General features: G+C 30.7%; 1 protein-coding gene across 1 annotated transcript in view; it reads right to left on the minus strand.

Annotated features, from left to right (window-relative positions):
- LOC111707036 (uncharacterized) overlaps positions 1–13,521 on the minus strand; it is a 61,526-nt gene that overhangs the window by 39,494 nt on the left and 8,511 nt on the right. The window contains exons 2-4 of the mRNA XM_023480018.1: positions 9,650–9,893; positions 6,019–6,089; positions 398–503 (exon numbers count right to left, since the gene is read on the minus strand). Of these exons, the coding sequence (XP_023335786.1) occupies positions 398–503; positions 6,019–6,089; positions 9,650–9,749 (277 nt within the window). The 5' untranslated portion in view covers positions 9,750–9,893. The remainder of the gene's footprint in view (positions 1–397; positions 504–6,018; positions 6,090–9,649; positions 9,894–13,521) is intronic.

Below are 13,521 nucleotides of genomic sequence, written 5' to 3' on the forward strand. Positions count from 1 at the left end.
TATTTAAGGGGCAGGTGGGGGGGGAGATTAGAGAGAAGTAAGGACAACCAAAACATGACAGAATATATGGAATTTGTTTTCTCTGAAAGCTAATAAATATAGACAAACTAGTCTTTTGTAGAACTTTTATTACAATCTGCACTAAGATAAATTGCAGTCCGTCTGATAGCTATTGCAGCATTAAAGCTAATATAAATTTATCTTGCAATTGAGCTATCTATTTATCAAGTAAATTGATAGCTATTAAGAAACTAGAGGTAGTTACTTATTTTATATCTTATTTTAAATAGCTATTCTAAAGCTAGGTAGTTACCTATATTTTAGTCTGATAGCTATTATAAAGCTAGGTAGTTATCTATATTATAGTCTGATAGCTATTGTAAAGCTAGCTAGTTACCTATATTGCAGTCTGATAGCTTGAGTTTCTGAAGGTTTAAAAGTCCATGTCGACTGAAAACTTCTCTAGGTAGAATTTGAAGATTGTTACCGGTCAAATCCAAAACCTAAATATTTCAAATTAAAATTATTTTTTCAAAATTTTAGATAATACTCTTAGTCGTTTGAATAGATTTAGATTAGTTTCACCCATTCAAAAATATCCAGCTTAGTCTAAAATGAATCTCAGTATTTGATAGTTTTTGTGAATCCACCTCATTCTATTCCTTCACAGACTTATAAAGTTCTTGGAGCAGAAAGTTTTCCTTTACTTTTAAGATTTTCACTATTTATCTAGATTTATCTGGATGATTTTATCTTGATTTTCATTTTTCTAGATTTGATTTAACTTTGTAATATGAAATAAAACGAATCATTGATTCAACTCAGAGTTTCTCAGAAATCAGCATGCTCGTTGCTCACCTAGGGATAACAAATAATATGCTCATTGCTCACCTAGGGATAACAAATAATATGCTCATTGCTCACCTAGGGATAACAAATAACTAAGCAACTAACCATTTTGCCAATGCCATTAGCAGCTGTTAAAGGGACTGTAAGCAATATTTGAACTTGAAAGATGGCAAAGCCAGATTCACTTTTGAAACCTTTATATGATTAATATTGTGGAAGACATTGTCGTTGTTTTAGGTTAAAAAGTGATAAATTTTAATAATTTCAATGATTTCTGCGGCTGCAATATAAATGCGCAAGAAAAATCACAATTGAAAAAAAATCAATTTTTAAAATTATTAAAATATCTAATTCATATTTGATCAGGCAAAGCTTTTAAGGGTACCGTTGTAAATCAGGCACCGTAAACTTAGTATAGAAGATCGCTTGAAATTACTCTTACATTCCCTTAAAAAAAAGAAATAGAACTAAGGACTCTGCCATTTGAAACTGTTAAAATATAAAACTAATAAATCTGTAAAAATGTTTAAGCACATTTTCAGAGTTTTGCCAGTTATTGATCACAACATCCTAACCTTTATTTCGAATAAAAAGATTTGAAAAAAAAACAATTTTTATAACACGCTTTTTACTGGTTATTATTATTTATTCGTATGCATGAAATATATGTAACTATAAAGCAATAATCAGTGAAGCTTCTCAGTTTTCATATTTATTTATATATTAAATATGTGTATGCACATTTAGCTTAGTTATAATAGTTAAATACTAAAAGTATCCTATAGTTTCAGTAGAAGTAAATATTTTCATTTACTGAAATATAATTGTATTTATCTCTAATTGGATAATGAGATAGATAAAAAGCTAGATGTTAGATGCAATTTCTATTGGTTAAGAATAGACACCAAACACTGATTGGATCAGGCGCTAATGGACTCGGCAAATTAATTAATTTTAGTGAACTAAAAGCTCCTATATTTTTGCGTTACGACTTGTCCCCAAATATCTATATATATTTCTAGTTTATTTTAAATGTTTTGACTACTAGGTGTTTCCACACTGCAGTATTTTAATGCATTCACTTGAAAAATTAGAACAAGAAAACAAGAACTGACATTTATCAAAATAGCCTACACTTGTGATTGCTGCAATACCTACTAAAAGATTAACTATCTTTATAAATATATAAAGTAATAATATCTGTTGATATGTTTGCTTGTTTGTCCGATCATAACTCATGAACCCTTTAACCGATTTGTCTCAAATTTTGATTGGGGAACTCGAGAGAAATTATAGAAAATTTATATCCAGGTTAAAAAGAATAATGCGGTATTATGCATATTTTTCATCTTATAAATGCAGTTTTAAATTGATATTGCAGTATTATAACTAGGGTTACAGGGCGCTTGCACCAATTTTATTTTGTTGCTAGTGTATCTGTATTTATTTTTTGTACATTTTAAATAATAACAATGACAATTTGGTAGATTTCACTGTCTTCATTGGTGAGTTTTTAAAATTCAAAAAGTCAACATGTTTTTGGTGAGACACTTGCGTGACCAGTAAATTAATTTTAAAGATCAGATTTTTAACCTCTTTTTTAGAACATTTGACTAATAAAAGTATATTTTGGTAAATGAACTTTTATATTTATTTTATCAATGTTCAAACGTGACCAAAATGAAGCATCAATATTTTAAATGTTCATTGTTTAGATCACACAAATCAAAATATTAAAATTCATTGATCTGATATTTTATCTAAATCAGAATAAAGGAGTTGAGTTTTTGCCACAAACTCTGATTTTCTAATCTCTATATCTTTGTAACCCAATGTCGTAGACCTTAGATATTTCAAACTATTAATACTTATAGATAAAATAATCTAAGTTTGAAATATCACAGGGTTGCACCATCAGGTTGTAAAATTATTAGGATCAGAAGATTTGAGTTTGTGGTAAAAACTCAATTCCTTTAACATGAAAATTTATCAATTGAAGTTGTGTTGCATGCAAGAATGACAAGTGAACAAAAAATTTAAAATTCTAAAAAAAATATTTTAAAACGAACGTAATTTTAGGAAAATTGCGCTTTTTTCATGACGGATAGGTCTCAGACAACGAGGTTATAGTGTATAGAGTGATGATGTACGCTAATCAACGAGGTTATAGTGTATAGAGTGATGATGTACGCTAATCAACGAGGTTATAGTGAATAGAGTGATGATGTACGCTATTCAACGAGGTTATAGTGTATAGAGTGATGATGTACGCTAATCAACGAGGTTATAGTGTATAGAGTGATGATGTACGCTAATCAACGAGGTTATAGCGTACAGAGTGATAATGTACGCTAATCCTTTACTAATTATATAGGCCAGGAACTATACTGAGAGCGTACTGCATATTTGTTTTTTATAAGTAGATTCTGGCCTAACCTATGCATCTCAATATTAGTAAACAGTGGTAAGTGTACAGTACAGCTAACTGAGCACACAGGTAGAGAACTATAATCCCCCTTGGTTTCATATCATACTTGTTAGTCACAATCTTTCTTTTATAATTGTATATTTTTATTCAATATTTATTGTTAATCGCTTAACTGTATTTAAACTATAATTCACGTAAACTAATCTAAAATCCTCTCATTTATATGGTTTCATCTACAACACAATTTATACAATTTATGCATGTTCATTACTTACAACTTAATTCTAGGGACCAGGGGGGGGGGGAATATATATTTCTGTATTATCAATGTTGTAGTTTTTGTGTGCCTAAATTACAGGCCTTAAAAATAATATGCCGAGGATTTTTTCGTTTTTTAATGGATAGAAAATGTTCCGGAAAAATATGCTTAGAAATAATAAAATTTCTTCAACCATGTTTTTTTTTTCTTGTAAAAAAATTATGTTTTTTTAGCGACTTCGGAGATTTCGAAAGAAAAAGTTCGTGAAGCGCCATTGCGACAAAAGTTAATAGAAAAATTATCGAGTCATTTAGATAATTCAGGATTTTTACTTTTCTGGAATTTATCATTAGATGGGTTTTTTTATCGGGTGCTAGGTTGAAACTTTATCCAGATCGATGTCGTCGTTGTTATTCTTGTAAAGAGATTTCGCCATGGAAATGTATAATGACATTTCACAATTTAAAAAAATCCGCTGCTTTTTGGCTCCCACTGCACAGCCCTAAGTTTCCCTCAAGATGTATTGAAAGCCGACTGTTCTACTTTCTGAAAACAATCTAGAAGTCTGAGCAGGCTTTTCTGTAATTTAATACTTTTATTGAGAGGTAAAAACTTATTTGATTAATTATGACAAATCTACAAAGTCCACCCATTGGTCCGAGTCAAGTTATCCCTCCCCCCCCCCCCTTCAGCTAGAAATTACATACAGGGTTAATCACAAAGGACGAGGCTGTAAAGACGAGTACGACCTGAATCTCTTTGAATTTGACAATGCCCGGGTAAAAGTTAAGTATATAATCTTCATTTGTTTCATTAGGCAAAAAAGGAAAAAATTAAAGTGTCGTGAAATCATTTAACAAAAATCAATCGTCTATGTAGTCTCATCCTTTTGGGGTAACAACCCACCCCACATTAACATGGGGACTGACCCCCCACCCCCCTCTTCTCTTTGATTGGCATTCATGTTATTAAGATTAAAACTGCTAATTAAATTTTAAGTTTTTACGTTTTACAATTGGATATATGTATACTAGAGATATATACACACAAACGTGTCGTATATGAGCTCATGTCTTCATATTGTAACACCATGGACTTACAATAAATCAAAAATACTATCAAAGTGTGAACAGTAAGTGTTTTAGCACTGTAGCCCAATATTCAGGCCAGCCTTAAACTGAACTAAGTAACGATTGAATCACATGGATCTATCATTGGTAAATTTGTAGAAGAATAATCAGTCTTTGTGTTCCTAGATCCATGGATAAAGCATAGAACAATATTAATGGTTGAGTACACGCTAGATCCCTTTATATTAGTTTCTGTGTGCAGAGTAAACACTTTGTTTATACACTTTACACTTTATAGTCTACCAGTGCAATAGTCTGCTAGTCTACTAATCTACTAGTCTTCTAGTCTACTAGTCTTCTAGTCTTCTAGTCTTCTAGTCTACTAGTCTACTAGTCTACTAGTCTACTAATCTACTAGTCTTCTAGTCTACTTGTCTACTAGTCTACTAGTCTACCAGTCTACTAGTCTACTAGTCTACTAATCTACTAATCTACTAGTCTTCTAGTCTACTAGTCTTCTAGTCTTCTAGTCTTCTAGTCTACTGGTCTACTAGTCTACTAGTCTACTAGTCTACTAATCTACTAGTCTTCTAGTCTACTAGTCTATTCGTCTACTAGTCTACTAGTCTACTAGTCTACTAGTCTACTAGTATACTAGTCAACTAGTCTACTAGTCCAATAGTCTACAAATTTACTAATCTACTAGTCTTCTACTCTACTAGTCTACTAATCTACTAGTCTTCTAGTCTTCTGGTCTACTAGTCTACTAGTCTACTCGTCTTCTAGTCTTTTAGTATACTAATTTACTTGTCTACTAATCTACTAGTCTACTAGTCTACTAGTCTACTAGCCTCCTAGTCTACTAGTCTAATAATCTACTAGTCTACAAGTCACCAAGTCTACTAGTCTACTAGTCTACTAGAATACTAGTCTACTAGTCCACTAGTCTACTAATCTACTAGTCTACTAGTCTACTAGTCTACTAGTCTGCTAGTCTACTAGTCTACTATTCTTCTAGTCTACAAGTCTACTAGTCTACTTTTCTACTAGTTTACTAGTATACTAGTCTACTAGTCTACTAGTCTACTAGTCTCCTAGTCTACTTGTCTTCTAGTCTACTAGTCTACTTGTCTACTTGTCTACTAGTCTACTAGTCTACTATTCTACAAGACCACTATTCTACTAGTCTACCAGTCTACTAGTCTACCTGTCTACTGGTCTAGAAGTCTACAAGTCTACTAGTCTACTAGTTTACCAGCCTACTTTTCTACCAGTCTAAAGGTATATTTTTCTATTAGTCTAATTCTACTAATCAACTATTTGATCAGTCTACCAGTCTATCGGTATATTTTCTGCCTGTTAATCTGTCTGTTTTTATCTGTCTATCTGTCTGTTATTATCTGTCTATCTACCTGTGTTTCTGGATCTATATTGTCTGGTAGAGATATTTGTCCCTTGTTCCTGCACTCCACCCATCTCTTCCCTGGATAGATAGATAGTTAGATATATAGATAGTTTGTAAGAAGGTTAGAAATACAGGTAGTTGTTAAATAACATAAACATTGATTCTATTGAAATATAGAAATATATCGATAGTTCAAATTGGAAGTATGTATAGAATTAGATAATTAGAATTACAGATAGTTGTGTATAGTTATGTATTTAACCGAATGTTAGATGTTTGTGTAATTTGATAGTTAATGTCTGGATGGTTTGATAGTTAAAGGTCTGTAGGGTTTGATAGTTAAAGGTCTGGATGTTTGATTGTTAAAGATTTGGTTGGTTTGATAGGTAAAGGTATGGATGGTTTGATAGTTAAAGGTCTGGATGGTTTGATAGTTAAAGGTCTGGATGGTTTGATAGTTAAAGGTCTGGATGGTTTGATAGTCAAAGGTCCGGATGGACTGCTACCTGCAGTTTTAGTATAAAATGTTCCGCTTGAACTAGAAACTGTGGTTTACATCTTCTTTTACTTTAACTATGTTTTAGAAACCATATCAATAAGGGTGATATAAGCTGTGATAAAGTAAAGCTCAACTTTTTCACCAAGATTTCTTGAGGTTTAAAAACTATGTACTTTATACTGCAATGCACTGCAATGTACTTCAATGTACACTGCAATGTAATACAATGCACTGCAAGCACTGCAATGCACTGCAATGCACTGCAATACACTGCAATGTACTGTTATGTACTGTAATGTACTGCAATGCACTGCAATGTACTGCAATCCCCAACCCTCCATATGCTTTTCCCAACTTAAAACAGCTTAAACTACAGCGCTAAAACTTCTTCACTTTTTCAACTTTATATTTGTGAACAAATGTTGCTTAGTTGTTATTCATAGGGTAGAGGACGGTCAAACGACTGGTTGGTGTTTAAAAAAATCTAAAATAGTCTGTAACTTTTTTATTAACTGAGCTACAGATATTAAATTTGAAAATTATTTGAAAAGCCCTTGAAAACTGGATGGAATAACATGTAAATATTTTTTAAAAGTAAAAACAAATATTTTTCAACATTTTTCCAACATAGTTTTTAAACTCTCTAGAGGCACGCACATCTGCCTCTTTAGTAAAAGTAAATTTAACCTATATGAAGCATAAAGTCTGACCGCGTCAACCTTGTTGCACTGGCTAGTCCTGTCCATAGACCTAGGTACAATACAAACTGGGACCGGAAAGGTTGACCCGGCTCAGAAATTCAAATGTACTACTGATGCCCGTGGAGGTCTTCTTTTGTTACCCATAGAGAAACGATAAAAAAGTTGAAAGTCTTTCTGGAAATTTAAAAAAAAATAGCAAAAAAAAATTATTTAATTATTTAATACAATGAAAGTAGGTTTGTACCGATTAAGATACATTGTGGATAATAAACTTGAGGTTACTTTTATTAGAACACGAAATATAGTCGCAAAACTAAAACATTCAATGAATGTTAAAAATCAGCATTCTTTCTTTCGCGGTTAAAAATATTTTCAAACTGTTTTGATTTTCCCTCCATTTATATTCACTTTTGATTTCCCCCCATTTATATTCACTTTTGATTTGCTTTAGACAAAAAGTTGTATTGTTTTCCATTTATAGATATTTGTTCATTTATCATTGTTATAATTTAATTAGTTTATATTAGTTATGATCCATATGGATTACGGTGATACAAAAATAGAAAATAAATAGAAATAACAATAATAATAGAAATAGAAGTAGGAACATACAAATATAGACATAAAGAGAGGAATGAAAATTAAAAATAGAAATAGAAATAACAATTATAATAGAAATAGAAGTAGCATACAAATATAGACATAAAGAGAGGAATGAAAATTAAAAATAGAAATAGAAATAACAATAATAATAGAAATAGATGTAGCATACAAATAAAGACATAAAGAGAGGAATAAAAATAAAATTAGAAATAGAAATAACAATAATAAAATAGAAGCAGTAATTAGAATACACATAAAAACATTAATAAAATAATAGACATGAAAATAAAAATGAACGAACAATGAATAATGAATGATGAATATAGGATGAATGAGTGATGAATGAATGATGAAATGAATGATGAAATGAATGAATGATGAATGAATGATGTACGAATGATGAATGTATGATGAATGAATGATGAAAGAATGATTAATGAATAATGAATGAATGATGAATGAATGAATGAATGAATGAATGATGAATGAATGATGAATGATGAATGAATGGTGAATGAATAAATGAATGATGAATGAATGATGAATGAATGAATGAATAATGTTGACCGGAAGTGAGTAATAAACAGGCAGCTGCAACATTACACGAATTACACGGTGGAATTTGTTATGAAGATAGATGAATAGATAGATAGATTGAAGATTACATAGATAGGTAGATAGATATCATACAGAAATACAAATACAAACACATAATGATAAAATTGAAACATTTGTTGTCATAAAATGGATTGGATTGGACAGGTGGTTGCCGGCTGCATATTCTAAGCAGAATACGATGGGACAATTTTTTAATAATTATTTAACCATATTCTGTGTTTAAAACACGAGGTTTAAAATGTAGGGCAAAAGAAAACAAATGAACATGTGTAAGTCATATAGCTCATGTATAAGTCTATCTTCGTTAACATGCCTGTTCAAAAGCGCAATTTTTGTTCATGTGTACATAAGTTTATTACTTTTCAGTAGTTTAAATTATATTTGATCAATTTGATCCGAGATATTCAGACATCAACAATGAAAAAGATTTTAATCTTATTCTTCCTCTGTTGCTTTCTTATCAAGTTTTAAACATTTCTTTTCAAAGAAAAGCTCAGAAATAGTTTAAGTTTAATATTTTATAATCAAAAATTGTTTCACATTCAGTAGATTTTGTATTAAAAAATATATATATAATTTCAAATTAACATAAAAACATTCAATACAGTTAAGTTCAAATATAAAGAGACATCGGAAGAATTTATAAAATTTCGTATTCTTAACTTTCTGATAATTTATTAACTAGTATTTTAACTAAATGATTACATAGATCTCTTCAAAACTGTTTCCGCATATAGTTATGGCGATTTTTTTGATTTTTTTGCAATTAGTGAGATTTGCATATAATAGTACAAAACACATTGAAAAAATGTCAAGACGACATTTCATAAATTCTTTCGATGGCCCAAAATCTTTGGTGTAAACTGTACATCAACATTTTGTCCTTGCTAAGTTGCTTCTACTATGAATAAATATATTCGGAGTGAGTGACAGAATCAACCTCAATATTTAATTCAAATAAACCTTTTATTGCACCTTAATACTTCGAATGATTTAAAGATATTAAAGAAGCCCTGTTTTAGGGAAATAAGTTTTTAATTGAAAAATGTTGAAAATTATTTTCCAAGAATCTAGGTTCTATTTTCTAACCTGTGTTCTCGTCTATGGACGAGAAATTATGAAGACGAGCAAATCTCTTGTTCAAGAATATTGCCCGGCATTCAAATTGGATTTGCGCTTGCGCAAACTTTTAAACTCTAAAGCAATTTGATATTTACCATTTTTCCATTTGCATGTACAAACAGACGGGCAGGATTGGAACTGTGCACTGTACTGCACTGTACTGCCCACAAGCAGAATAAACTGAATCCAGCGCATTTTCTCACTCCTCTAAATCACTTTTAATCCGATACTTTATCGTCTTCCAACATTATTGTGTCAAATCAATTCACTGTTTGTTTTCATAAGAATTCACTTTTTCAGCAGGTTTTCCCTTCTTTTTCAATCTTCATCAATTGGAATCTGAAATTTAAAAATTTAGTCAAGTACTAGAACTTTACTTGACTTGGTAAAAAGAAAGCATGGAAGAAATGCGAAAATATGAATCATATTTATCAACATAATATGAGTTTATATTCAGGATTTATTAAAGAGAAACGAGGTTTTTCCCCCAGCCTGCCCTACACAATACAAAGAAATTAGAAATATTGTGCAAAAAGAATAAAACCGGTTTAAAAAGTAGTTTTGTTGTTTGTTTACTTTATGGAAATTAGTCTAGAACACACACACAAGTTTCTATAACTTTAAATAGCAGAGATTATCAAATAGTAAACAATAACTTTGTTACCATAAAAGAGTAAAAGAAAATTAGATTTCGTTTCATTTTAGTTTAAAATTTTAAATGTTGTTTCTTGTCTAATTTTAATAGAATATATCACACCTAATATTTCCCGTTGTAGGGTGATTAAGTGACTTTTTCGCCCTACAACAGGGCGAAAAAGTAACTTTTTCACCCTGCTATTAAAATTTCAAATTTCATACCTAATTTGTCTCATTGTAGGGTGATAAAAATACTTAATCACCCTACAACAGGGTGATCAAGTAACTTTATCGACCTGCTTTTAAATAATTTGACTAAAACTGAATAAAACTATTTATGTTATTGAAATGGGTATCACGCGTGCGAAAATGTTTTGCAGTGATTTTTAATTTTTCTAGTTTGTTTTCGATCAAATTACAAGTATTTTTTTTTAAACAAACTAGAAAAAATAAAAATCTCGGCAAAACTTTTTCGCACTTAGTAATACCCATTACAATGACATAAATAGATAATAACGTTTTTAAGACTGTCATATGAGATTGCGAATTGTATATCTCTTGCCAATATGTTAACATTGTATACAGGGAGAACCAGAAAACATTGGAGCAGGAAAACGAATTTATAGCAATAACTGTATTTGATTTTGTTACAAAGCAAATAGTTTTACTAGATATTTTAAGGCAAAACTTCAGTCCAAAAGTCGTCTTCCAATTCCACAGTTCTATGGTTCTCACTCTATGTTCATTAAACATTACTTACTTTATTACTTAATTCTTATTTGTACAATAAAAAACAGAGTTGTTAAGAAGTCGCAAAGTAAAACCTTTTTCCTTTTAATTTGCTAACATTGCGTAAATTGCTTTAAAATTTCAAAAATTGAATTTGACGTAACTAAAATAAACAGTACTTTACTGTTTAAAAAGTTTCATGCTTCTAAATTTTGAAATTGAGTTTTAAACTCTGAAACTTGGTAATTTTATAAGAAAACATTTTATCCAATTATACGCGAATATTCTTGATCATTTCGTTTCATCAATTTCCTTATTTTATCTCTTTTATTGCTTTCTATAGTTCCTATATACTGTTTTGTTTTACATTTCATATTCTAAATGTATGTTTATCTGCATGGCTTCCGATAGGGTTTTAGAAATATTTGCATCCATTCAAATGTTTCCAATAAGATAAGGAAATATGTTTCTCTTTTTCTATTTTAATACGGCGTAATGATCAAGAAAATAGCTAACAACCAGATATACTTGGCTTTTTTGTCTATATATGATAAAGCTCTTCGCTCCTAAATGTATATATATATATATATATATATATATATATATATATATATGTTAGCCATAGCTAGGCAAACGGCTTGGCCAATTTGGTTGAATTTTTTTAGGGAATCCATGGGTACTCCGAAGGTAGGTAGGTATTTTTTTATTTTTTAAAATTAAACTGCAGTTAGTATCTTCGGGCACTTCAGCTAATAATTCATCATTATTCATCATTCATATTAATCATAATTTAATGCCAAGCCCAGGTAAACGATGGGAGGAACTATGCACAATAATATAAACCCGGGCAAAGCCGAGTTCCTGGGCTAGTATGTATGGCATATATTTTGTTCGTTCTTGTGTTTATCTATGTGTACGAAGTTTTCACTTATTATATGAAAATCCACGAAAGATGCAACAAAAAAATATAGAACTGATGGAATAAAAGTTACAGAACCAAGAAGTCTAGCCAAAGAAAGATTGATATTTGTCTTAATCCTTTATTTATGCAGAATACAGTGTCTGTGGATGATGGTAAGTGGTGATCTATTTACATAACAGTAACCCTACCCAACCCCAGACTAGAAAAAAGAAAGACTGTGACAAACTTACAAACCGAACACAAACACCGACAATATACCATTACACTAACAATACTAACAATACACACACAAATTAAGCAAAGTAAACAAACCAAACCAAACATCCCTTAGTCACCCAGCAAACAAAAACTAAAAGAAAACTCACAATCAGAGCAATATGCAAAGCATGGGTGTACGCATGTTTGTTTATTTATACATAGATTTGGAAGATAAGACTTGAAATGAAAACATATAATAAATTCATTTTTTGCAGATGTGGTATTTCAGGTAAGAAAAGGTAATTTATGAGAACTAATTCTTTTCCTATATATTCTGTTCAACTAGACTAAAGGAATCCTCCACAATCTGTTCAACTGGACTAAGAATCCTCAATGCTCTGTTCAACTAGACTAAGAATCCTCAATGTTCTGTTCAACTAGACTAAGAATCCTCTATATCCTGTTCAACTAGACTGAGAATCCACTATATCCTGTTCAACTAGACTAAGAATCCTCTATATCTGTTCAACTAGACTGAGAATCCTCTATATTCTGTTCAACTAGACTGAGTATCCTCTTTATTCTGTTCAACTAGACTGAGAATCCTCTATATCCTGTTCAACTAGACTAAGAATCCTACACTTCTGTTCAATTAGATTGAGAATCCTCTATATCATGTTCAACTAGACTAAGAATCCTATTCATCTGTTCAACTAGACTGAGAATCCTCTATATCCTGTTCAACTATACTAAGAATCCTATATATCTGTTCAACTAGACTGAGAATCCTCTATATCCTGTTCAACTAGACTGAGAATCCTCTATATCCTGTTCAACTAGACTGAGAATCCTCTATATCCTGTTCAACTAGACTGAGAATTCTCTATATTCTGTTCAACTAGACTAAGAATCCTCTATATCTGTTCAACTAGACTAAGAATCCTCTATATTCTGTTTAACTAGATTGAGAATCCTATATATCTGTTCAACTAAACTAAGAATCCTCTATATTCTATATTTTGTTGACATTAATATAGAATAATGAGTAAAGTTTGGTGTGACTAGTGCTGAATACTAGATCAACTAAATTAAAGTAAACACACTGGTTCAGTCTAGAGATATATATTCAAGTTTTATATTCTTCAAACTCAGGGAGCACCCCACCCCTTGCGCTAATATTTAACCATTTATTTAACCATTTTTAAATCGCATTTAACTTATGAAAAAACAATTTTACCTTTCACCGCAAATGCAGTCGCACTGAACATTTTCTAAACTCGCAATATTGCTATTCATATAATATAATTCAGGGAGGGGGGGATAAAAAAATATGTTTATGTATATTTTAAAGAAAATTAAATATTCACTTTTTATACTTTGTTTTTTTTAACGAGTTCAACAACATACTCGTACAGGTTTCTTAAAGAAAAATGAAATCTTTACAAACAAATTTTTTTTTGGAAAAAACAGCATTAATAAAAA

This window comes from Eurytemora carolleeae, unplaced genomic scaffold (assembly GCF_000591075.1).
Source record: "Eurytemora carolleeae unplaced genomic scaffold, Eaff_2.0 scaffold766, whole genome shotgun sequence".
Taxonomy (NCBI): Eukaryota; Metazoa; Arthropoda; class Copepoda; order Calanoida; family Temoridae; genus Eurytemora; species Eurytemora carolleeae.